General features: G+C 35.5%; 3 protein-coding genes across 7 annotated transcripts; all 3 read right to left on the minus strand.

Moving 5' to 3' along the window:
* Positions 1–5,101: 5,101 nt before the first annotated feature.
* Positions 5,102–7,811, minus strand: LOC132299281 (large ribosomal subunit protein uL13y). The gene is made up of 4 exons (XM_059795807.1): positions 7,462–7,811; positions 6,406–6,522; positions 6,190–6,277; positions 5,102–5,465 (listed from the first exon to the last, which is right to left on the minus strand). The coding sequence occupies exons 1-4, from the start codon at positions 7,731–7,733 to the stop codon at positions 5,322–5,324; spliced, it is 621 nt and encodes a 206-aa protein (XP_059651790.1). The 5' UTR covers positions 7,734–7,811; the 3' UTR covers positions 5,102–5,321.
* A 2,631-nt stretch (positions 7,812–10,442) lies between these two features.
* On the minus strand, positions 10,443–13,329 carry LOC132299252 (transcription factor FAMA-like). 5 transcript variants are annotated; one of them, XM_059795782.1, is made up of 6 exons: positions 13,196–13,329; positions 13,008–13,068; positions 12,767–12,885; positions 11,982–12,665; positions 11,098–11,532; positions 10,443–10,840 (listed from the first exon to the last, which is right to left on the minus strand). In XM_059795782.1, the coding sequence occupies exons 3-6, from the start codon at positions 12,788–12,790 to the stop codon at positions 10,751–10,753; spliced, it is 1,233 nt and encodes a 410-aa protein (XP_059651765.1). In that variant the 5' UTR covers positions 12,791–12,885; positions 13,008–13,068; positions 13,196–13,329; the 3' UTR covers positions 10,443–10,750. The 5 variants fall into 5 exon arrangements, with proteins under 5 accessions (XP_059651765.1, XP_059651774.1, XP_059651757.1 ...); XM_059795791.1 differs by lacking the exon at positions 13,008–13,068; XM_059795774.1 differs by having other exon boundaries at positions 13,008–13,329.
* A 2,548-nt stretch (positions 13,330–15,877) lies between these two features.
* LOC132299289 (26S proteasome non-ATPase regulatory subunit 1 homolog A-like) lies at positions 15,878–26,764 on the minus strand. Its single transcript, XM_059795820.1, has 13 exons — positions 26,429–26,764; positions 24,505–24,568; positions 21,660–21,765; positions 21,263–21,374; positions 21,015–21,183; positions 19,309–19,784; positions 18,987–19,122; positions 18,633–18,881; positions 18,322–18,542; positions 17,973–18,231; positions 17,593–17,825; positions 16,962–17,487; positions 15,878–16,567 (listed from the first exon to the last, which is right to left on the minus strand). Exons 1-13 carry the CDS (start codon positions 26,569–26,571, stop codon positions 16,244–16,246), a joined length of 3,018 nt encoding a protein of 1,005 aa, XP_059651803.1. The 5' UTR covers positions 26,572–26,764; the 3' UTR covers positions 15,878–16,243.
* Between the last annotated feature and the right edge of the window lie 540 nt (positions 26,765–27,304).

Here is a 27,304-nt window from a genome sequence, read left to right on the forward strand (position 1 = left end):
TATTGTGGTACTGGTGTACCACAATCAAATAACTCACAACCTTCCACACAACAACTGATTATCTGAAATTCAAATTGGTCCACGGCCGAAAATGAGGCTTTATGTTGGGCATGGATGTCCATTACCTCCAATGTGATTATAGGGGCAAACCAAAGTAAGAAGAAGTTATTGGAGCGAATCCTCAAAAGTTATGTACAATATCTTGGTGTTCCATCTTCACGAAATCCAGGAGATTTAATGAATCATTGGTCCACCATCCAACAGAAAATTAGCAAATTTTCTGGGTGCATGACTGACATCGAAATGAATCATCCCAGCGACTTCAGCATTGATGATATGTTGACTTCTTTATTGTTTTAAATATAACTCGCAAATATTTTAAACATTTAGCTTTTAATTTATTGTTAATTTTTTCGTGTAGATAACAGCAGCTAAAGAGTTATTTCTTAGTCAAACATGCAGTAAATTTAAATTAGAAAGTTGCTGGCATATCTTGGAGCATAACAAAAAAATGGCATTCACGTTGTGCTGAACAAGGAGCAAAAAAGAAAAAATAGCCGAAGAAGATGAGTGGATTTGACTTTGACGTTAATGAATCTGTTGGGCACTCATTACCATCTACTCCATCAAGTCATGCAGCCACGATAGATAGAGCTTCGACTGAAGAATCACCACACATGAACAAAGATGATTCACCTGATGTGGAAGAATATCAACAACTACAACGGCCAGCAGGAAGAAAAGTGGCGAAGCAGCACCGTGGAACAAATAATTCTGTATTTGAATTACAAAATTCATTCATTAGAAATTTTAATGATCTCAATTGCCGGTATGAAACTCGTCAGGATAAATTTAAGGATAAGTGGCACGAAAGGTAAGAAAATCGGAGAAAGAGAAGACAAGGCAGCTGGAGATTCAAGAGAAATAATTGGCCAGACAGATGGAAATTGAAGAGAAAAAAATAGCTGAAGAGAAGGATATCATTTAAACATATCCAGATTCGGCACCAACAAAAGCCGGGAAAGCCTGGATTATTGTACGACAACGTGAGATATTGGAATGTATGCATTCACGGTCTGCCTCAAGGTTCCCATAGGATTTTGTAATCTTCAGCTTATTTATTTTCTTAATCCAATTCAGGATATTGTATTGTTTAAGTTATTTTTAAATGTTTTGTTTAATTTATTTCTTTATTTTTTTAATCCATAATGGATAATGTATTGTTTAAAGTTATAATTTCAATCCTAACCTTTTTAATAATTTGCAAAGATATTGTTTGACTGAAAAATATTGCCATTGAGAAACAATTTCATCATTTTTAATAACATCTTAAAAAGCAAAAAAAATTGTAACATAAATCAAACGTCTCCATTACCATAGCGGTTCTACAAATTTTCCATCAAATCATTCCTCAGCCGCGTATTTGTCTCTCTATTGTGAATCTGAAGTTGGCGAAAGAAGATGCTAGTCGCTAAAACTGATGGGCATTGACTTAAAATGGGAATCGGGATTGCCTCCTCCGGTGGTGGAGTCCATCTTCCAACATTTGTGTGACGCTCATTTTCAGTGATTCGATGCATGTTTTCATTATGAGACGCAAGTCATCTTTCTCCCAGTAACGCACTGGTCCTTGCGTTATTGCTTAGTTGATCTGCAATACCCCAAAAGCTTGTTTCACATCTTTCATGCATGCTTCTTGTCTTTGAGCAAATGAATTTTCTTTTCCAGTGGTTGAGTATGGGATGGTCTGTATTAAAGTTGTCCACTTAGGGTATACACCATCAAATAGGTAATTCCCCATTATATAATGATGCCCATTCACCACATAATTAACCAAAGGCAATTGGCCATTGACGATACTGTTGAATACTAGGGAATGATCCAACACATTTATATCATTGTGTGAACCCAACATTCTAAAGAATGCATGCCACATCCACAAATCTTGTGAGGCAACTGCTTCCAATATGAGAATATGCTTATTAGAGCGTTCCATGTGCGTGCGATACCACTCCACTAGGCAATTCGATAGAACCAAGCATACACGGGAATCGTCCCTGCTCCCCTTCTTGAAGTAATCGTGCTATATCGGCTTCGTTGGGTAGGCGCATTTACTCCTCTTCATACACAACAACAATAGCATTACAAAATGCCTTCAAGCATTTAATGGCAGTGCTCTCACCGATTTTAATATAGCCCCCTTATGAATATTTGGCAAAGAATACCCCTCGACTATTCCAAGGGGGTGTTTTTAACTAATGTCCATTTAAGTGATTTTCTGAAGCAATTTTTAGGATGAAATTACTCCTTAACAGATTATTCTCCAAAAAATGTTTAAAAATAAAAAAAGAATAAGAAAATGTTTAATTAGTTTGATGTCATTTTCTCATTTTCTCAATAATCTTTCACTTTTGAGGTTTTAAATTTGTTTTTCCTTTTCTTTACTTATTTGTACTTTCCCTCACTATAATGACACACCAAAGAAAGGCAAAACAATTTTAAGCAACCCCCAAAATCAAGATTTGAATTGATAAGCTATATCGCAAAATCGATACTCAAGCCCAGAAGAAAGTTATTAGTGTCCTCACTAAATATAAATGGACATAAGCAACAACCAAAATTCAAACATTAGCGTAAGATCCATAACAATTACAATCACCAAGGATCAGTTTGGTGCAATGGAAAAGGAAGGAAAGGGAAGGTGATGGGGATGGGGATGGGGGGGGGGGGGGGGTGGGGGGGATAAATAATTTATGTTTGGCTCAAATGGTTGGAAGGAAAGGGAATGTTTTGGAGGGCTCAAATGGTTGGAAGGAAAGGGAAGGTTTTGGAGGGTTAACACAAGGTTTCAACAGTAGATTTCTTAACCTCCCAAAAAATAAGAGGAAACGGAAGGAAAGGGAAGGAGAGGCTTGGTGTGTGATTTCTGATGCCAAATTTGCCCTTGATTACACGTGAATTTAGTTTGCAAAATAAGAATTACAGACCTTCATTAATTGATTTAGAAAAAAATAAAAATAAAACAAAACCCATACGTACAAGTTAGCAGTTGCAGAGAGAGAGGGGGGCAAGCTTGAGAGTTTAGAGAAAGAAGGACAGCAGCTGAAGCTTGCGAATGGCGAACCTGAATTGGAACAGCGGGCGATGGAAACTAAAAGATCTATATGGGTTTTGATTTTTTGAACAATCTGAAATGATGGCGATATGGGTTTTGAACTTTTGATTCTTGCAGACAAATATATAAACTGAAATATATGGATTTTGAACTTCTGATTTTTGTAGTAGTTTGCAGTTGCAGAGAGAGGGGTCAAGTTCAGAGTTGAGAACAAGAATAGAGATGGAGGCTGAAATGATTTGCCCTAAAATAATTTTTCCTTTTCTGGTGGCCGATCCATGGGCCATTATATAGGAGACAAATATATATATATATATATATATATATATATATATATATATATTTTAAAATATAAAAGGGCATAATAGTAAATTTATTAAAATTATTCTCTTTCCTTTCCTTTCATTTCTTTTTCTAAACATGATTATTATCCTTCCCTTTCTTTTCCATTCATTAATTAACCAAACATAATAGGAGATTAAAATTATCCTATCCTTCCCTTCCCTTCCCTTCCCTTTCCCTCATAACTAATGTTATTCTCTCCCTTCAAACCCACCGTACCAAACATACCCCAAAAGAGAGGTATGCACCCCATTTGAATATACATGATCATTTGAATATTGAATTTGGAAGATGTCAGATATGTCACACTCTCTGCAACATCCATTTACTTTCATTGGATCCATAAATGCAATAATAAAAATTTGAATTGATAAGTCTCTTTGAATATAATAATAATAAATTGTCTGAAGAATAATATATTAATGGGTAATTTTGTTCGAAAAATTGTTTCAAAAAATTACTTAAATGGATATAAGTTAAAAACACCCCCTTGGAAAAGTCCAGGGGGATTTTTTGCCAAAGTAATAGTCGAGGTTTTTGCAAAACCTTTATTTATTTTTAAGTAGTAAGAATGACAAATTAGAGAAATTTCTTACTTTCATAGGAGAATGTATGGATGTGTGGGTGTATTTTTTATTAATGAAAAAATAAAAATAAAAATATCCGTACATAAAAATCACTACCAAATAAAAATCTATTTTTCCAACTAGTAACAATTTCCATTCCCAAAATAAAAAGTAGTAGTGCTAATAGAACACCAAAATGCTAAATTCAAACAAATTTCTGACTAAGGTTCTCTTTGACTTCAATTCAATATTAATTAAGAATAAATTAAATAAATATTCAATTAAATACAAATTTCTGAATAAGGTTCTCTTTGATTTCAATTCAATATTAATTAAGAATAAATTAAACAAATATTCAATTAAATACATTTGATTATAGCTGCAAACTATGCATAAATAGATTGAGATCCGTTCATTTAAAACCCAACTCAAACTTACTGAGCTCGAACTCAATTTTTGACCCCTTTTAATAACCGAACCAATCCCTTGTTAGATTCAGTTCGTGAACCATAAGCATATGTAATCTCACGTGTTTATGAGCTCATAATCAAGGTTTGCATAGACTCGTATAAATTCGTGTTTAACAATCAAGTCTTCCAAATTAGATCGCCGTTAAAGATGTCTAAAAGATAATGATTTTGGTCCTACCCAAAAACTTTCCGGTATTCAACTCATATACTAAGTATACCCATTCACTTGCCCAACCGGATCCGACGTGAGGCAAATCCCCCTAGTAACATTCTCTCCCACCCGAACATGCAATGTCCTCAGGCCACCCTACCTACCCTAGATGGCTCACCCGGACCTTCCAAAACGAAGGTTTGGCATGATACCGGATCAATAAATGAATCTAGCTCTGATACCAACTATAACAGGCTGGGTGTTTCCCTGTCAACCCAAAGGCTTAAGTTATTAAGTGGGACTAATAATTTAATACCCTATATATTATCCATTCTCGGGATCCTAAGTGAGACAAATCCCCCTTGTAATACAAGACAGACACAGATCATCATCAGTTGCAAGTTGCAAATTTATCAAGTTCACGTCACTATTTATAGATCCCTCATCAAGACTACAATTTATGATAAATGCACTCAAGTATTTAAGGAGAGAAGTAAAACAGATCACAAGATCATTAAATCTATCTTGCAGAACAAAACAACTCTATTGTGCTCACATATTGCCACAAGAAACCACTGATCAACTCAAAGTAAGCATGAGTCTAATTGAAAAATAAAGTTTAACCAGAACATAATTCACCCAAAAAATTACCATCCATGAAAACTAATCTCTCCAATTCAGTACTTGACCGCAGCAATGATGTCTAACTGAGAACCAAGCTTCTCCTCAGCAGCCTTCTCGGCCTTGTTCTTCAGTTTTGTCAATTGCTTCTTCCTCTCATACACCGCCTGACCCCTCTCTTTCCTCTTCTCCTCGAGCTCCTGAAGTGAACAGAGTAACATCCCAGTCAGCCAACATTCACAACCAGTTATATTAATTACAGAGCAACTTCCTTTAGCACAATGGTACTTCCAAATTCAGCTGTCTAGTTTTCCACACATACAGCAGTTTTAGAAATTTGGGACTAAATATAATTTTGTCATCTACAACGTAGTTGATGGTCAGGTAGTAATCAACGGCGTCACAAGCATTTTGCTAGCAGTATAATTTCCCAATGTAATTCTAGGCCATTAGTTGGTGATGAAGCCACCAAAAACAGAAACACCGGTGCAGTAGTGCTGAGAAATCTAATAGTCTTGGGGAAGCACATTCAAAGGAACTGAACTAAAATTATCCAATAGGAAAATGATTTTGAAAAAAAAAAATTCATATTCAAAAGTAAGCATGTTTTTGTCCAAAAGATTATTAAAGTACTACTATTCAACAAAAATAGAAAAACAGTCAAAGTACAAAGAACACAATAAAGGAAGTAATTGTCATACTATGAAAACAAACAGAAAATTGTGGTTGAAAGGAAAGAAAATGCGAGTAATTGGTTTCAAAACAAAACATGGCCCAAACTGTTTGAATGAAGGCACAAGAAGCTAAGATCAGATAAAATTTCAAAAAAGAACTAGCGACATCAGTGCAACTAATCATAGGAAATTTCTACTGCAAATTCAAATTTGGAACAAGCAAAAACATAAATAGGTAGCAAAAACTCACCCTGATAGTATCATAGTAGTTCCATCCAACCTCTTTCGAAAGCCTGCCCAACAAGCAGTATTTATGTCCTGCTTGAAGCCTCAGAACCCTTTTTAATTTTTATTTTGAAAAAAAAAAAAAAAAAAAAAGATTAGAAGACTACATATGACAAAACATATATAAAAATAAATAATTACGTTTTTTCAATGTACAACATTCACAAGTCACAGAACTCACTTGAGAGCATCAGGGATGACCATCCTCTTTATCTTGTCATATGGTGGCGGGATCCCCTCGTAAACCTTCAAACGAGCAAGTGCGGCTGCTCCACGCTTAGTCTTGTGAGGAATCATCCTATAAAAAATTACCGAATGAGAGCAAGTCAAGCCCAATCCTCAAACAAGGAGTACTTCTACTGTTCAATTATACAAACAAATCAATACCATATAAACTATATTAAAACCTAAATGAACTAAAATAAATAAATCTATTATATAAGCACAAGGAGTTCCAATTGAATTTAACATTCCCGAAAGAACACAAAACAAATTCAAACTGAAAACCAATCAAAAATCATAATACGATCAAACAAATTCCTTACCAATGAAACAAACATGAGACAAGATACTAAGGTGTACAGAGGGTTCCAAATTCCCATAGTTAAAACACAATCATAAAACAAATAAATCACTTACAAATTAAACAAACCAAAATCCCAATTTTTTATATCTAAGGGACAGCATAATTCCCAGTGCTTTACTGGAAAGACCACATACAGAATGAAAAACTTGGTTTCCGATCGAATAAATTAACTTTGGTCTTTTGGTTACTGCTATTCGTACCAAGACAATAACTGTATAATCAAAATGGCAAAAAAAGTTATTTTAGACCTTCATTTCCTACAGAAATCATGCAATACATTTAAAATGAAACAAAACCAGACCCAAATTTTCTAATCAAAGCAACATAACGTTCGTTCATGATTCTCAGTCTTGCCAGAATCCACTAAGCAAATGCAACAATACCAGAACCACAATATTTTAAACACAAGTAACAACACAAAATTCAAAATTCAAAGGTTGCACCAATCAAGTAATTCAATAACATCACAGATCATACCAATTAACACATGGGTATCCATCTATTACACAGACATTTCTACATAATGTAGATAAATTTACTCAATACATATATATAAAAATACATATAGGAATTAACTAACACAGATGAATATATTTATATATATATATATACACACACACACACATATATATAAGTATAGTCTATACGTACCCACGGATGGTGCGCCAGAGGATCTTGGAAGGGGCTCGGAAGTGGATGGGACCGTGAGAGGGCTTGGTGTTCATGCGCTTGCGGAGGAATCTGAGGTACTTCATCTTCTGCCTGACGAGCCCGCCGGAGAGGCATATCTCCTCGCACCTCACCACCACCACCCTCTGTCCGTTCAGCAGCTCCTTCGCCAGCACCGACGCCAGCCTTCCCAGCATGTGGTGTCGCGCATCCACCACCACCCGACGAGCACAGATCCCCGACCCCGACACCATTTTCACTCTCTCTCTCTCTCTCTCTCTCTCTCTCTACACGCACACTTTCTCTCTTCCGAGGGGTGTAAGTGGGGGAACGGAGGAAGAGAGGCTAGGGTTTGTTTTTGATGTATAGTTTGGGCTTTCGAACAGAAGAGGAGAGTATAGAGTTTGGACTATGGTTGGTTCTAGGCCCATAGAATTGGGCATTGAGAAGAGTTATTTGTCTTGAAAATATAGCCCAATCCAGAATAATTTATGCTCTCTTTTCTTTTCTTTTCTTTTTCCTCTCTTTTTTTCAAAAGGAAAAAACATATTCTAATTAATTGAAATGACCAACTTCGTGGAGAAATTATTAGGCAATCGCAGCAATCCTAACACCACCACCTCACTTCTAGTCCTGGCCAATTACATAAAGTCATGCACATAATCAGCCTTTTTATTTTTTTCTGGTGAGATTACAAGTCCGCATAAAAGGTATTACTAAATGGCTTAATTGGTATAGAACCCAACTCTCCTAACGATGTGTTAATGTTTGAGTCTTCCTCCCCTAATTTTTTTTTTTTTTTTTTTTTAATTGAGTTATTTTGTACCTTAGTGCTATCAATGCTTTAACCTGATTCTCTAATATGTATGGTTTGTTCCCTAATAAAAGTTGAAGCAAAATTTTTGTTGTCAAGTCCAAAAGGAGGAGGAGGAGGAGAACTTGATGTTGGAGACCATGGAAGTTCTTGAAGGATACCCATATATATACAGTTAGGTGTCTATCGGCTGAAGATTTCTGAGTGTACTTGGACAATTAATTGATCAAAGAATCACTTAAAAGGTAAGTTGCGCCAATTTTCTTTCATAGGCAGGCAGATTATAACTTATTAATTTAATGCTCTTTTCCATTCAAGTGTAATAGTCCTCTATGTTTATGATCCCAAAGAACGTCTTAGCAACCATCACTCAAATTCTCAGAAGATTTCTATGGAATCCCTCATTACTGGTCAAAGGTGGTTTTAACCTAATGGTCTTTTCCAACTTAGTAAAATATTCGTGTTGGACATATATTTTTCGAATTATATATCCAACACTTTTAGATAGATATGTAATTAAAAATCATATCAAATTAATTTTTTTTTTTTTATTAACAAGAAACTCACACACCTACCTTACCTGTTTAAGAACACCAATTTGAAAGGTAAAGTAATTTGTTATGGTGTACAATATTAAAATACGCGATGAAAAAAAACAAAATTCTGACTCCATCCAACACACCATTTGGTTTTTGCTCTTTCCAATGATTTGACATGAGCCGGGGAGGGTGTCTAGGCACCACGGTGATGGGGTGATATGGAGCGCAGTGTGGAGATGTAATATTCCATCCTAAGTGTAACACTTCATTTGGAGATGTCATGATGCCATACCAATGGGGACAATGTTTGGCTAACCCTACTTAATTATTCTCGATGTGGTTTGGAAGCATACGACATTTTGCATCTTTTTTTCAGCTGGCCCGTTCTCTCTGGGTTTGGAAGCTCATTTCTCATAGTGTGTTTGGTATGGTTGATTTGGAGAGATAGGGAGAGAAAAAAGAAAAGAAAAAAAAAAGGTGGGAGTGTATTCTGGTGGGTTAAATGGAGAGAATAGGGAGAGATCCTTCCCTATCCTTCATTTGGTTTCTCTCCCAATTTGAGAAGATAGAGAAAGAAAGAATAGTGGAGTAAGTGATTAATTAGTAATATCAAAAATACTCTTCACAAATCAATATACAGAAAAGTTATTTCATTTATGTCCTAATTTTGTTTTCACCCATTATTTTTATTATTTTTTTTTCTTTTTTACTTTTCTTTTTACCCATTGCATTGAACTATAAAAAAGAAAAAAAAAAAAACATTCCAAAATATCATATGTGAGATTTTGAAAATAGATAATGTGGGAAGTAGTTATGAAATGGTAGGACTGTAATTTAGTCATTATCCTTTCTTTTCCTTTTTCTCCTCTATGTTATCCAAACAAGAATAACTATCATTTCTTTTCTTTTCTTTTCTCACATATCTATCCAAACACGAATAAAAATTATTATTATTCTTTCTTTTCTCGCCTAACTAATACTATCAAATTTTTTTTTTATCTCCTATATATCCTAACACACCCATAGAGTCGCCCGCACTCGTTTTGGGAATGGTGGTCTCTCATTTCTTCAAAGGTAAGTTCTGTACATGAAAAAAAAAAAATTTATTTTGTTGGGTGTGGCTGCTTATTGTAGTTTTGGACTATCTGGAAGGCACGTAACAAAAAGTTTTTTTGACAATGAATTTTGAAATCCATTATTGGTTGCTAACTTAGCGGTGAACCGGTTTTGGGAGTTCATGGATGTGCAACAGAAGTGTCGGATTATTATCCACGGACTCATGGAAGGAGTTATCAAATGTAACTTGGATGCTAGCTGCAAATGTACATATGTCACTTGTTATGAAAGAAATAATGCAAAACGTACCCTCAATTTGAAGAGAGAAGCCAAACCCCACCCATGTGCCATCCTTGCACGCATGAAATAAATGGCTAATAAGGCCAACAGAATCGACTGAACCCCAAAACAAATAGCGATGATGAATGAACCATCCCAAACTTAAGAGGACTAATGGTCCTACAAGCGTGTTGACATCTGAGTGCTGCCAAATACCACCAAAGCTAAGGTTTAGTTCTGACAGGTCAACCCATGACATCTAGGTACCATGCTCGTTGACTTCCAAAATCATATACTTTCAAAATTCATATTAATTGAATTCAACAAGTACCACTGCAGATCTTGTCTCCAAAACCTTCTTCCCCCTCAAATATTAGTTCTATCACAGAGAGATTACAAATGGGACTTCCCCAAAAAATTACCAATACTTAGTAATACAGCAATATATATATATATATAACTGCTAAATTTTACAAAAGGTGTAAAAAATTTATAAGACCCACAAAGAGAAGGTACTGAAAAATCCAAGTAGAATCTGCAGAAGAAACATAACACTTAAAAGTTATCTTTGACCTTAATTACATCATATGCTGCTGTTTGCATGGAGAAAACTGAATATCTCTTGAACTGAGCTTGCTATATCTTCGGCCGTGAACCGAGCTTCATTAGGCACCTACACATAAAATAGGTTTTGAACATGAAAAAATATTCATGTATACATACAAGAAGAGATAAATATCATTATTTTTTTATTTTTTCTTAAAGTTCAAACAAACGCACACGCCTGCAGTTATCCTTGGCAGGACTCGAACACTTAGCCTCTCTTTTGAAAAGGAGAGCGCATGTCATTTGGGAAAATGCACATTGATATAAAGATCATCATATTGCTAGATTTGGAAAAATATATATACAGAGAGAGATAAGTTATACCTTGACATTGAAAGAATAGAGAACAGTTTGATCAATTGTGGTTATGTTGGTGTGGAGGATATTAAGCTGCAAATCCTCTAGTGCAGCTATGGTCCTAATGAGCTGGGCAGGCCTTCTCTTTGAAAGGATCTTGATCATGGCATCAAACCCTAAAAGCTTCACTTCGACATTGGCAAAGCACGACTTGGTCTCTGCTGTTTCCTCATGGAGTCCGGTTTCCAAGTCCACAATCTTCAACTGATCATTTTCAAGTGGCATGGAAGGAAAGAATGATGGTAGTTGGGGCTGCTGAATCCCGCCGAGAGAAGAGTCTCCCATGGATCTTTGAGCATCATCGTAGAGTCTCCTCCGCTTTTGTGATTCGAGGCATTGGAGGAGTTGCTCCAATTCCCTTACAAACTCAATGGCTCCTCCAATAATGGAAGCTTGATCACCCTGTCATGAATTGGTACAAAACCAAATTAATCTTCCCTAAATTTCATTTTTCGGCTACAAACATTATATATTTATATATATTCCATGTGTAGATTTTCTGATATATATATCTGATTAATTTTATATTGGGATAAGCATACATCAATTGGCAAAAAAACCAATCTAGCTAAATTTCACATTTGCTTCCTATATGACGTGTGTGTGTGTGTGTGTGTATAGATGCAGTTGTGTAGATTTATGGATAGATATAGATGTGCATATGATGCATTTGTTTGGTGACAAAGCACATATCAATTGGCACAAAACCAATACTCTAAGCTAAATCTATATATGCATTTGCATGTATATATAGATGCATGAAGTGTGTAGATTCATTAATATAGATCATATGTGTGTGTGTGAAGTGTGGCTTTTTTTTTTTATGAAGCACATATTGATCAATTTGATACCCTTTGGACGTATGAGCCTGGCATGAGGGACCTCAGAACACGAAGATGCTCATTCATTTGCTTCCTTCGATTCCTTTCAACCGCGATGTGAGTCATCCTTTGGCTCTCCACTTCCTCAGTTGTTTTCATACTTCTCGGCCTCTTTCTCTTATTTTTGGCTTCTCCTTGTACAAGGTTCTTTTGAAGGCGGTTTTCGCCAAGAATATTCCGAAGTTGCACCGAGGTACTCTCTGAAGTACCCCTAGCTTCCTCATCTTCTCTTTCACCTTCTTCTTCTTCTTCTTCCACACTTAGTACTCCTTTAAACCTATCTTCTCCAATCATCAGAGACTGATCATCATCATCCTGTGACCTATCATTCAAAACCGGAAACTTCAAGAAGTAAACCGGATCGATCCCAGCTTCTTCATCTGCAACTTTGGGTTGATTTAAGGCCAACTTTGGTCCAAAATCCGCGAATTGATTCACGTCTGCAAAGCTCAACTTATCGAGAGGAGTGACAATCGAGCTACCAAATCGAGAAGATATATGTTGTTGCTGAGGATCATTGAGCATGTAATCAACAATTTGATGATTTTTAAGGCCTGATGTTTCTCCAATCTGTGGCTTCATGAGCTGTTGATGATGATGATGATGATGATCTAGGGCATAGTCAAGACCCTGAAAGCTTCCCGGCAAGACGGTCTGCAATAACTCAGGTTCAGAAAAATACAACATGGTGATGAAAAGATTTATCAACAAGAACATACAAACAATGGAAATGATGGGTTTCAAGCTATGTATACCGAGAAGTTATCTTCTTTCTCCATTACTATATACACAGTAGGTTTTGTGTAATAACCCCAAGTGAGCTCAATTCATGTAAAGACAATCCCTAGTGAAATTTACATCTTGGGTCCACCTCCTGAAACAATGATAAACAGCAAATAATTTCATATGCAGTAAGTCCAAAATATAAAATTACAAATTGTTAATAAAAAATATAAAAATTAAACTTTTTTAAAAATACATTATAGTGGTTACCACCTAATCAATAGTCCGGTTAGTATGATCTCTTCTCTTTAAAAAAGGGATTGAGTGTGGAACCCTACTAAAAATATGTTGTGAGTTTTAACTTTCGATGAAAAAGATTTAGTTACCCCAAACAATTAGGGTTAGTAAATCTATATATAATAGTATGGACAAGCATGTACGAGTGTGTATATAAAAAAAACCTGATAGGAGAGAGAAGAAAAAGAGAAAAGAACAGTACTGAACATGAAATGGGCTTTTCATGTATAAAAAACAAAAGCATAGGTTACAACCATAGAAGTTGATGATTTGATTGGCAAACATTAGGATGGGGGTGGTGAGATTATCTCTATATATTGGGCCAGGTTGCCTGTTAGAAAGGGTTGACTTGATTGTGTGTGTGTGTGTGTGTGTGTGTGAGAGAGAGAGAGAGAGAGAGAGAGAGAGGAGCCTGGTGGATTAATTTCCACCTCACATGTAAATTCACTTTCACCACCTCTTCTTAATGTGAATCACAGGACAACAACGCTCTTTCTACCTTTACCACCTTTGCTTTTCATGACCCTTATTAATTTAAACGCTCAAGATTGAGATTTGAACTTTGAATGTTGAAAAAAATAAAATAAAAAAGATAACATATGTATGATATTCTAGACCTTCAATCGTGTCCACATGCAGTTAATCAACCCGCTGCAGTATATCAGTTCACGGGTAGTCACAGCTTAGCTATATATCAATCATATTACTTTAAATCATTTAATTTCAATATTATTCTTTTCATAATTTTTTATACTCTTACATATCAACCCTCGAATTTTATTTGAAATCGTATAATCCATCACTAAATTTATTTTGATATAGTTAATCTATGTAATGAAACGCACCAATTATATATATATATATATATATATATATATATATATATATATATAATTGGGGTGTCAAGAACTATGCTCGGATTAATACATGAGACTGTGCATGGTGTCCCAAATAATAACTAGACCAAAAATTTGACTGTTATTCTCAAATATATATATATATATATATATAGTCTAATGGAGTCGGTCAAATTTTTTAAGTTTCTAATATAAATATTTTTTTTCAATCGGTAAAAATCATTGTAAAATCACACTATAATAAAAGACAAAATTTTTAAGTTTCCAATATAAATTTTTTTTTTTTCAATTGGTAAAAATCATTGTAAAATCACACTATAATAAAAGACAAAAGTGAATGCGAAATGCGATCAATAATGGACTAGTGATTTACACAACATTTGGGTGTGAAATCTCAGTGAATGGAGCCAAAAATAAGACAATTATTTTGACTATTAGATATTTAGACAGTGATAGTACGTTGATAAGAGTCCTTTTTGTTAGCGTGCCTGAATGGTCAAATTTCTTGTGAAATTAGCCAGCCTCTAAAAGGTGTCCACCGAAATAATTTAGAGTTTTTCTTCTGTTTTTTTTTTTAAATGTACGAGTCCTTATTGTTAGTGTCTCTGTAGACATTAAATTTCTAGTGAAATTAGGCAACGTATAAAACGTGTCTATGGAAATGCTATAGAATTTTTCTTTTCTTTTTCTATTTTACAAGTAAAACACACAGTACTTTGTATCTTGGGGTAATATCTATATCTAAGTATTTTATATGATTTTGCTACCTTAATTGAGATGAACATAACCGATTGGTTCAATTGTTTTTATCCAGAGAAGTTGGTCCGATTGTGAATCAGATGTTAGTGTTACATGGTGAATTTTGGTGTGCGTTTTTGTTTTGGTACTTTTATTTTTGTCAGGTACTGTAGCGCAATGAATAAGGGAAAAAAAAAGTATTTTGTAAAAATTATTTTGTTTTTCACAGTGTCAAAACGTTTCGTGAATAGCGCGCAAAAATTGACACACTAATTTGATATTTTTTTTATGTTTCCACATGGTAAAGTTTAGTAGTGTATGAACAATAATTTTTTAAACATTTATATATATTTTTAATGATATTTTTAAACTATTCATCTCAGAGCAAAACGTACCAAACAGGCCCAATTATTAACCAATCTTGATTACATAGGATGAGGAACGAAGTCCATCAACAATGGTCAGTTAGGGGTCTTGGGTTGGGTTTTGATTTGGGCTGCTCTTTGGCTTGTCTGGCCTTCGGGCTTTTTTTGGGGCTCTACCCCTCCTTTGTAATTGCTTTTTCCAAAAAATAAATAAATAAATAAAGAAGAAGAAGAAAGAAGAAAAAAATTTGGTAATGGAAAAATGAGTATAAATGAGTTAACCCGAGTAATGTTTTAAGCTTTTGGGTTGAAACACCTGACCCGTTACACCAACCAAAAGATATGGTACTGATCTTGCATTCTCAGAAATGGGATCTACTCAACTCGACCAGGATATTTTGTTAATTACTTTTATGTTTTGGTTATAGTTCCGGGATAATAACTAGAGGTGACAAATGTGACATGCCAAAAAAATGTAGTTCATTTTTAAGAAAACCATGAAAGTTGCATACAAAGATTGTCATTCTAAAGGAATTGGAAAGATGACCCCATTGAAGATGTCTCAAGGCATGAGCTCCAGTTTAACCTATAAAAGTATTCATATAACTATTTTGAGGGCATTGAACAACAGTTACTAGGCATCACTAACATTACATTACTCTTCTGTCATCGTAGTAGACCCTAATAGCATGGAAACAAACCATAGACGAAACCCTGAATTTGAACACTTGTTCAGGAGTGCTGGCTGGGACATGGAACCGAACCGAACCGAATCACCCTGATTGGCAACCAATCTAACTCAAACCTAGCCGTACCCATATTTCACAAAGAAATGAGAAGTGAAAGATCTCAAAAACAAAAATATTGAACTCGGAACATTGACCAATTTCAGATGAAAACTAGACAAGTTCATTTCCTTTCTTAAATTTAAATTGGAAGCTGTTACAAAGCATGTTTGTCCTATCAAGTCGCCGGAATTCGATGACAGAAACTCATTACAGGCACTATCCTCCCCACTTCAAAACGTATAACGTCTGGGGCAATACAAATACGACAGACTGATAACAATCAAGAAGAAAATAGCGACATCATAAATGCCCGTATAAATTACCTGAGGCACGCCATTACCACAGAGGATAACCATAGAGTGATTTGCTCGGACCAATCTTTTCTTCTCTAAAAATAAAGCACCTCATTTTTCCCAGGTAAATACCATCAAAGATTGCAACGCAGTATTTGAATATAACCAGAATCATGTTGCGTATTCAAATGGCGGGGGAGGCTGAGGTTCCTCATCGACAGCCATAGCCGCAGCTGAGCCCTGTTGTCCAGTTGCTGAGCCACCGACATTGGATGCTGTTGATGAGGGTGAATCAGTGAGAGACAGCACCTCAGGTTCAGTTGGCCGTAGATCTTTCAAGAGCACAAATCCCGAAGATGCTGACTTCACTGGCACATATCTGCTTTCTTCCAGAAATTTAATGAATTTCTCCTGAGCAGGGACCACCCTCGCTGGGTTGGTCAAAATTTCAAAAGATGGCTCTATCTCTGTCCTCTTCTCCACTGGATTATCAACCTGCAAAACAAGAAAATGCAACTAAATCTCATTTGTAGATCTAGGCAACTGCAGAAATGCACAATGACTTGAGAATAGCTTTAGATGCTTTCTTTTCCCAGAGAAACTACGTTGACCAACAACGTCCTGATGTTGATATCAGACATTTATGCATGTATAAAAGAAAAGACGATTCCAAATCATTGCACACTCTCAGATCTACAATAATTATTAAGAGAATAGGCAATTATAGGAAACAAAAATGACATGAAATGAGAGAGAGAGAGATGTTTTGTCATGAATGCATACAAATTTTCTTTTTTACATCAAAAACCAAAATTTTTGACTTTATTAAAATCGAGGACACAGTTTAGGCATACTTGCAGCAAAAGGGACACATCTAAGGGATATTTACCTGCATAGAGTCCCCATCCTTGTCAGCCGACGATTTCCCTTTCTCCTCATTTGAGACTACAGAAGAAGACTCCGTCTTGGATGCCTTTTCGGTATTAGCCTTCTGATCTGCTGCCTCTTTCTTACTAGCCCTAGCTTTGGCCCTTGCATAAGTTGATAAAACTGCAGTGGGAAGTTTCACAGTCGATGCACTGGTGGGTACAGTAGTTGGCCGAGGGTATTCAAACAGTGATGGCTTTGCATGTGACAAGAATTCAAATTTCGGAACTTTCAAATCATAGTTCAGTCCAATAAAAGCTGTTGGCGAGAACGACAAGCTAATGAAATAGATAAGGGGATACCAATACCAAAACTGGCTGAAAACAGCAAGACCAACAATTGCAGTGATCTTATCATGTTTTGTCTTAGAAAGCAGTTTAATGGTCACATTCCTTCCACCAGCATCAAGGATTCCAGAAGCCAAAATTGCTCCCATCTTGCTCATGGTGTCTTCATGCTTATCCAAGATTATTTTTTCCAACTGTCTCCTGAAAATAGAAGAAGACAATATTATAAGCATAAATAAATAAATAAAATTAAAGATGACAAAAAATGAAATATACTAATAAAATATTTCATAAAGAGCAAGGTACCTAAATGCTCCAACACGAGAATCACTAGCTTCACTGATTTGGACCATGACCATAGCCATTGCAATGAGAGCACCTTGACGAACAAAATCAACTACATCTGATGTCAGAGGCTCTAACAAAGATATGGCTTCGCTCAGACCAGTACCCGCACAGGAAATGCCTACTGCCATAGCCGCACCATATCGAACATGGGGATTGTAAGATTCAGATAGAAGGGAAACAATCCGAGGGGTCTGCAGTCCAAGGGCAGTGAGATCAATGGCAATTTATCAGAGCCTTAGAAATAATGAAAAGATGGAGAAAGAGGTAACTAGCAAATCTATACAGTTAGGAGCTCATAAGAAAAAATATATACATATAGTGGAAGTAAAAGCACCAACCTGTGACGGTTCAGAATACAGGACGAACCCAAGGGCTAGAACAGCAGTTCGCCTGACATCGTCACTCACATCTGATACAGCAAAGTGCAGCAGCTGGCGAATGGCCTTGTTGTTTGCTGTTCCACTGTATGCCAATGCCAACGCATACATTCCACCGTAACGTAATATGGGGTCTTGATCCCGAGTCATCTGCTCGATTAGTGTGTCTGCTTCTTCTTCCCTTCCGTAGACTGTGAGTGCTATCCCCAATGCCAAACCTCTGCAACAAGTAGTAGCCAAATAAACATCAAGAAAGACCACAATAACTGAAGCATTAGTTCCACACCTAGATCAAAGGACCCAACTTTACCTAATAATCTTCTCATGCTGCGTCTCGTGTGCATACACAAGCATTTCACTTGCTTTCTCACTTGCAGTTCCAACCATCAGCAAGCCCAAACTGATACCAGCAGCTTCACCAGCAACAGCGCTGTCAGTATAAAGCACATTCTTTATGTCATCATAAATGTCTTCATCAGCAGTTCCCAGAGCTGCTAAACCAAGACCTAAACATGCACCATGCTGAATAACCTGCACCAATCAAAGATAAAGATATTTAATCTGATAATGGTGGAAATTCATGAAACATAAAGGTGTTGTTTGATCATAGAGAGCAAGCACCTCAACATTGGTATTACGTAGGCTATCACGAAGAAACTGTTTTATGCCCTCGCCGTGGTTTGCATGTATCAGACCCAGAGCATAGAGAGCACCACCTTCTGAGTATGGACTGCCACCACCACCAGCACCACTCTGTGGCAAGTAAGGGGCCATCAAAGATCTTCCCTGCTGCAGATGCCCTCTATGTATAACACCTAACCCCGCTGTCGCACTAAATTTTGCCCAATTTGTGGCCCTACTCAGCCAGTCCTAAAATTCAAACAAACGCCAAAACATTAACAAAGTGAATAAATCACCATGCCACATGCCACAAAGAAAGGTTACTACAAGAATGGAACTGCAAAAATGATTTACCAGATTCTCCCTGAGAAATGTATCCACTGTTGTTCCAGCATGCATAATAGCATTAGCATAAATTGTTGCACTATGGCAAACACTATTTCTCATCTCAACAGACTGCTTTATTGTCTTAAGTATAAGAAGATCCGATCTACACACAAACTTGCAACCATCAGTATAACCATTTTCAAAGCATTAAAAAAAAAAAAAAAAAAAAAAAAAAAAAAAAAAAAAAAAAAAAACACACTAACAATTGAATTAGAGTAAAAATATAAGCAAATATTTATTTAAATACTGATTTCAAATTAAGAAATTGAAAATAAATCAGTTGCCTCACTTGTTATGACTATATAAGAATTGTAGAGTTAACTGAATTGAAGTCTCTCCAGACAAAATTCCTTTTAGCTTCGTCAACCTCTCCACATAGGTTACTTCATCTGGATCCACTTCAACCACATTCGTGCTTAAAGCTTGAGTTCCATCTGTCATTTGGACATCCTCTGATTCAGTTGCATTTGTATTTTGATCAGTATCTGGTGCAGCAGATTCTGACTGCACCGTTTCTGAATGTTGAGACTTGGGACTAGAAAGCCGATCTCTCACACTCAATAAAAAGGCTTGGTGCTCATTCTCTACAAGATCAAAAGATATTTGAAACGCCAGTAGAGCGTCTTCCTTATTTTTTGACCTCAGAAGCTTTTCCAAAATGCTCACAACACCTTCAGGTTCATCCAAGAACATAAGGCACTGACAAATGCTTAAATAATCAGGAGACTGAAACTCTTGATATACTTTAACAAGAAGACGGAGCACCTGTTGACAGTTGGCAGACAATCAATATACATAGTAGTATCCTACATACCACAAAATATATATATATATATAGTATCCTAAATCAATATCATTCTTCCAAAGACACCATGACACATTTATTTATTTCCTTTTTCGTCCCAGAAATGGTCAACCAAAACAAGTCGTAAAGCAATGAAACAATGATGAAGACATATATCTTAAATCTATACTACTATGTAAATATGTAGAATTTTTATGTTTTCTATACATTATTTAAATTTTTTGTATCATTAATATTATTAACAATAACGAAAATGTGTCTATTTCAAATAGATACAAATTTTCATAAATGTATTTTAAATAGACACAAACTTTTTTGAAAATGTATCTATGTAGAAAAAGACACAATTGCGTCTGTCTTTTCAAACTTATAAATACAAATGACTTCTCCATCAAAGTGTAGGTACAAATAACTGTTTTATTTGTTCTAAAACTCTTTTACCCTCTCCCTGAGCAAGTATTTTTCTAATATTTCAGAAACTCTCTCTCCTTCATTTAAAATCAATATCATTAATCTATGTATGTATCTAGATGTTTATATGAATATATTATATATACATACATAATTTGACAACTCATCTCCTATTCTAATGCCCACTCTTTCAGTAGAACATTCCTATATGTTTTGCTTTACAAATATAGTCAACTTCAAATAAATATTACGCATACATTTACTTTGATTAATCTTACATTTACAATTTTTTTCTATGCCAAAAGAAAATCGAATGCGATGTGAAGGTCTACAAATTACGTGTTTCCAAAAAGTATTGGCAATTCTGGACATAGCCAAAGGTCTGTCAAATACATATAATGGAGTGTCAACGTGCCACACAGAAAAGGCTCCTGCTTAAAAGTTCATGTGCCTATTAGCTGCATAGCTACAGCAAATGCTTTTATATTCGACTAAATGCACATTTTGATACATACACACGTTGTAATCTGCATATGCAGAGTCTAAACATGCTGTAATCATGCACAGTCTAAACATGCTGTAATCATGCACAGTCTAAACATGCTACAAGCTAGCAACATGTTACAAAAAATGAACTAACCATATCAAGCAAAACATTTATGATATTATTGGGCTATGACTTACGACATGAAATGTTAAAACAAAAGGATATAGAACCATAGGTCCATTACCAAGACATGGTAATGCTCTGCATTACACAAGGATGATAATTTTGTTACCTCACGTCGATATTCTCTACGATTTACGTATGAATGAGAGATGTTAATGCAATATGATAGATTTGCATGAACATTATCACTCCTTGTAATTGCTTCCTCAAGCTTGTCCAACCTTCGGCATTCAAGTGCTATTCCTATAGCCTGTTGATATCTTCCATCCATTATACACCTACAAGGCAAACGAAAAAGGAAATGGTAAGACAGAGAAATGTGGAATTACAATAAAAGAGAAGTAGACATGTACATACTTATCCAACAGTCTTTCAACAATGGCCTCCAACCTAGGATCAACCTTTGCTGCTTCATCAGTTGACTCTGCTGCCTTACACTTAAGGCTTGCATATTCATCTATAGCGTTGCCTGAATAAAGAAACAATGGACAAAATAATTAATCTGCAAAGTGTCTATGCATCCACACATTTTTCTACTTATTGCAATTTGTTAAAGGATGACAATGAAGCATAACATGATGACAAAATTAAAATAAACATATATCAAGAGTTGAACCTGGTTTTAAACTTTCTTTAACTCCTATTTACAAATAATTGCTTTAAGGAAAACCAATATTAAACCCCATGCTAAACATTAAATCCTTGAATTAACACAGTTTTTATGGGGGCAAAGGAGGGAAGGTGAAATTCTTACCAAGAAGTGTATGAACATAATCTGAGTCCTCTGAAACATCAAATAGAGGACCAGCTCCGAGTGCATATGACAATGAGTCATTAAGTTCACCCAAATAATAGAAAACCTGTGGATAAAACAGAGTACTTCATGTCAATAAAAGACAAACGTTTTTTGAATAAAATATCTTAAGCATCATACTCTAGGGCACTACCCAGGTAATAGTACAGCACTATAAGCATGCAGTTTTCATAGCGTGCAAACAATCGGCATGTTAAGTACTCTGTGGTACCACTACCAGTAACAAATAAGAGTATCGATATTTACCGGATGAAGATTTGAGAAAAATACTAAGATAGCAGGAATCCGTACAACTACATGAAAGGAAATGCAGGAGCAGATAGGAAGGTTGATTTTAGGCTCTCATAACCAATGAGTCACCCAGTCACCCTCAACAGGAGACATCAGACAGTCCCCAAGAGATTTGCAGCAGATTCTCCATAATAAAGGATAGCAACCCTGTTTACTTATACCTTTTTATTTCTTTTTTGGGGTGGAGATTGGGAGAGTAACCCCACACTTAAACAAATACATATATAAGTTTGTAGACAAATATGCGTATGTATACCTATATATAAACATGTTTGCACATGTGTGCATACTTATGTAGCGTGCATGTATGTGTGCATGGAAGTGTCAAATAAAAAAATATTCAAAAGCTTCTGCAACTTTCTTCCCCATCCCAACAACAGAATGTAGCAATACTTGTACTAGAAAATGAAATGATATCAAGAACCTTTGAAAAGTGACATCAACCGCAAAACCCGTAATCAGCTGCTCCTTAACCTAGCATGCATCCTTGGTTACACCCAAGGTCTCAAGTCGCAATCGTAATGCCCAGTGGGGTGTATAACAGGATTGTGTAACAGTCCACGGTCATGAATTTTTTTCAATATTAAAAAACTTGTTCAAAATGAACCAATACATAAATTTTACCTCCAGAATCCAATAAAACCATATTTTTTATGAATTTTATTGAAAAGGTGATTTTAGATGAGTAGTGCCTTTAATTAAAATTCTAAGGCACTGTCATTAGTATAAGCATACTAATTTGTACTCTGCACTAAATTTATGGCCAAAAATGCATACTCAAACAAAAATCATCATGTCATACTTACAAAAATCATATATACCAATAAATTAGAAGTTGAAAATGAATATACTGTAGAGTAATATATGAGCAATATCAGGAATTTATTTATTTCTGAATTTTTGTAATTTTCTAGAATTGATTTTTAACTCAATCGTTTCATTTTTTTATCAAAAACAATCTCAAATGTAGTAATATTTATGCTCTACTTATTTGCTTGTTTCTGATTTTTTTTAATGATTTTCAATACTTATCGATGAACTTTATTAATTGTTTTTATTTGTTAAGCCTCTCTCTCTCTCTCTCTATCTCTCTCTCTCTCTATATATATATATATACACAAATATAAGAGTAATATGAACCATATTTATATTATAGACATATACGGCTGTAAATTTCAGTCCAGCTGATATTTCGCCTTGTCTCAGTCTCCACCCTAGCGGAGTCCAAGACGACTCAGCTGAGATTTAAAAGTATGGCTATTCCACCACCATAGTTCTCCAAATTGACCTAGTCTTAGCAAGTCGACCAAGTCCAAGTCTGTTACTCACAGATAAATCAGTGAGACATGAGACGCAGCCGAATCTTTAGGGAATTAGCCGAGTATCTAGATAATCAACTGTATTTGAACATCTGCTAGTGTGCAAGGTAGATAAAAGTTAACACCTTCAATAATTGATTCCGTTACATTACACCCGATACAGTCCTACATAATTTACACCAGCGTCTTCAAACCATGGCCACCACAAGTTATGACGGCTGACTTTGTGAACTTTTAGTACTAACATGGTAAACCCAATAAAAACTCCATTAGTGAAGCATCTGGCTGAGCCATAAAAGATTGTATGTATTTTCTAATTACACAGCAGAAAACATTCCGAATATTGCAAAGGCAATGTTTTCTCTGTAGCTTTAATCATAATTTTATTTTTTGAAATATTTTCATTTTCCAACAAAACACACAAGAAGTCATTGAAACTCAAACTTACTGCTTCATAACACTAAAAGTATTGTAATATTTTGAGTGAAGTATTTTTTTAATTCATATGAATAGATCCGGGATACAGATGAGAGAGAATTTCTCTCTCTCTCTCTCTCTCTCTCTCAAAACTAATTCATGGTGATTTTTGGAACTTTTTTCAATCCTAAATAGAATTTTTTTACTTTTTGAATCTTTTTCAGAAAAGAGGGACTATTTTTTCAGATCTGGTTTCTGGGAGTGTTAGGGCTGGGTGCATCTAGCCCTAGTAGTTCCCTTAAAAAAATTTGTTGCATGTCAATTGCATTTCAAAAGTTTTATGCCACCACACCTATGGTGTGGCTTGTAATGTGAGCCTACTGTTTCGACTCCTTTTAATTTGTTCCAACTGAAATCTTTCACTTCTATCATGTTTGTGAAGACACTATCAGCCAGTCAACAAGAGAGAGGCCTTTTATTGCCACCATTGAGAAGGCGTCTTAGACCATGTGCTCTCTTTATTTATTTTATTTCTAAGATCATGTGGCTGGGGTTATGTACCAGCCACATTTGGGTTCGAAATGTTTATAAGTTTCCAAATATTAATTCCTTTCCCTACATCTTGCTGGCAACTAAGACAAGCATAAAAAAAACAATTGCAGAAAACTATCATTCAATTGGTAACAGACACAAGCAATCATATGAGATAAGAAAGATGGAAGCACCAATTAACAGAAAGGAGGAAGTTAGAAGCAGACCTTTGAGACAAGCAAAGCAGCCAGTTGTCTTTGGTCAAATTCTTCATCTTCATATAAGCTCTCTCTGGATAAAGAAACATTACAAGCATTAATCTTCAAAGAACGAATTTAACACAAATATTAAACTGAAAGATAAACCCTAAAAATAAAAATAAAAACTAAGTTTCCTAATACGCAAGCCCAAGTAACCAAGCAATATCAGAATTTCAATAAAAATTAAACACCAGCATGCTGCGAGCTTACCACTTAATTAGTCAAATAAAAATCAATAAAATTGCAACAGAATAACCAAGTGTTCTTAACATGGGTAAACTAAAGAAAAGTGTGTGTGTGTGTGTGTATATATATATATATATGAATCTTAATTAAAAAGCTGGCAATAATAAAATGCATGATCAACAAGCAAACAACATGACAAGACCAGAGTTGAGGATCATAAAAGAAATAAAAGGGCCCCCTTACAAATGTGAGTCATATGTTGGCAATTTCCTAGTCAACTTGGTTGTAATGTGTGAAAGTATCATGAGTTATTTGATTACAACCGTTGAAGATATTGGACATAAAGATTCACAAAGAACACAGGTGCATAATTTGTATGACTCAATCACATATCTAGGGTAAAGGTAAATAGACAGTAAAAGGCCTAACTTGACCTAGATTGGATATTTGAATCTTGAGATGGCTCAAAATTAAAGAATAAGCTTTGAAACCGTGAGTGCGCAGGCTCTTCCTTTCCACGGAAGGCCATGTGGCACACAAAGGCACCCCTGAAGATGGCTTTTTCTGCTTGGGTTGTGGCTTTGAGCTAGATTCTTTCGATGGACAACCTAAGGAAGAGGGGACAAATTCTAGTGAATCGACGCTACATGTGGAAGAGGGACAAGGAGCCAATGGATCATCTCCTTCTTCATTGCCCAGTGGCTTGATATTGTTGGGATTTGATCCTTGGCCTTTCAGCAATGATTGCTCTCGAGGTTTAAAGAGGTTGCCTAGCGAGAGCTCAGGCTCAAGATGCTTGGAGAGTTGTGCCCTTGTGCTTTTGGTAGTCTTTGTGGAAGGAAAGGAATAGGAGATCCTTCAAGTGAGAGGAAACTCCTATTAGTGTGCTTAAGTTCTCTATCATTCATACTTTATTTTTTTGGCTTTGGGGGAGAAAGTGTAAATATGTTAGGGGAGTTAGTGTATTTTGTGGATACGTAGAGTGATTAAGGGCCCTATTTTGCCCTTGTTATACAGTTAGAACCTACGTTGGTGTGTAACAATGCACAAACTAACACTAAATTTGTCGTGAATTATATAGATTTAATCAAAATTTCTGAACATGATATAATAAGATGATTGCTTAAGTTTAGTAAACCACCCGGACGAGTTATTGGTCCATATCAAATGGGTAAACAAGTATAGCATAAGAAACTCCGAACAATTTATACTTCTAAACCACTAGATTTAGTACACATGAATTAATGGGCAAGTGCAAGTATATAGTATAAGTGGTAAGAGATATATTTTGGTTATGGTTACATGGACAACCTTTTAAGAGTAAAATCAGATGCCCATAATTTACCATCATCTTCCCATCTTTTCCCTCTTAAGAAAATCAACAATAATAGCAAGTGTAGTTCACGAGTAAAAAGATCAAACTTTTGCAAATTAGATTACCCATTACTTGTAACCCAATTCAGCTTGATACTTAGCTTAATTGAATTGAATTTCTCAGTTTTTGAGAACCCAAAACAACATTAATGAACCAAAGCAAAGAACTTTTCCTCTACTTGCGCTAAATTCTCTCAGCAACCAACCAAACGGAGGGTTTTCAAGCGACGAACAGATCAAGAATAAGCAGAAATCAAAAGCCCTAATTCAAAAGAGAGAAAAGAAAACAAAGCAAACAAGAATAGAGACAGAAAGAGTGAAAGTTGAATACATGATTGGTACGCTCGTGGAGATCTCGGGCCAGAAGTAGTCAACGAAGGCATTGAGATTGGAGAGAGCGTGAAGCTTCAACACGGGATGGGTCTCGTTCAGCATCGCCAAGAGGCTTCCCGCCGAGCTCACCATCGCCGCCATCGCTGCCTACCACCACCAACACCGTCGACGATGGGTCGAATAATCTAGGATTCAGAAATCCTCTGCTTTACTGGAATTGGCAATTTTTGAAGTTTATTGAAGGCAAAACCGGAAACCAAACAATAAGAGAAGAGAGAGGGCGTGTTTTGTGTAAAGACGAGGTTTTTAAAAGGAGAATTTAGGACTAGCTGCTTTTTGTACTGAGGGTTTCTTGTGGATTCAGCAAAGAAAAAGAGCCCAAAGTATATGGCACCGTTTGTAACTTGGATTTGGATTTGGATTTGGATTTGGATTTGAAATTGGATTGAATAAGAGGGTTTGGATTTGGGCAATGCCCTGACTTAATTGATAGAGTGGCCGAGTCCCCACTTTTCGAATTTGAGATAAAAAATGAATATTCAAATAAAAAGGTTTGAATTTGGAGAAGAAATGGAAATTGAAATTGGATTGGATTTGAGATTGAAACCTCATTCCAATGTTTGGAATAGGAAAGGAAATTTTTTTTTTTTTTATAATATTATAACATCTTTGTTTTTATTAAAATAAATATTATAAGAATATAAAATTTATCATAAATGGTTAATTAAAAGGTGTAATTGGTATATTTGAACAATTCTTCAAATATAATTTTGTATGGTCATTTAAATTAAAAGGCATATAACCTAATTAACAATTATAATACTTAATTTTTAATTTCATAAAATAACACCTAGATGTACCATGTGACCATATC

This window comes from Cornus florida, unplaced genomic scaffold (assembly GCF_030987335.1).
Source record: "Cornus florida cultivar Cherokee Brave unplaced genomic scaffold, ASM3098733v1 CherokeeBrave_3.0.0_Hap2_Chr01, whole genome shotgun sequence".
Lineage (NCBI taxonomy): Eukaryota > Viridiplantae > Streptophyta > Magnoliopsida > Cornales > Cornaceae > Cornus > Cornus florida.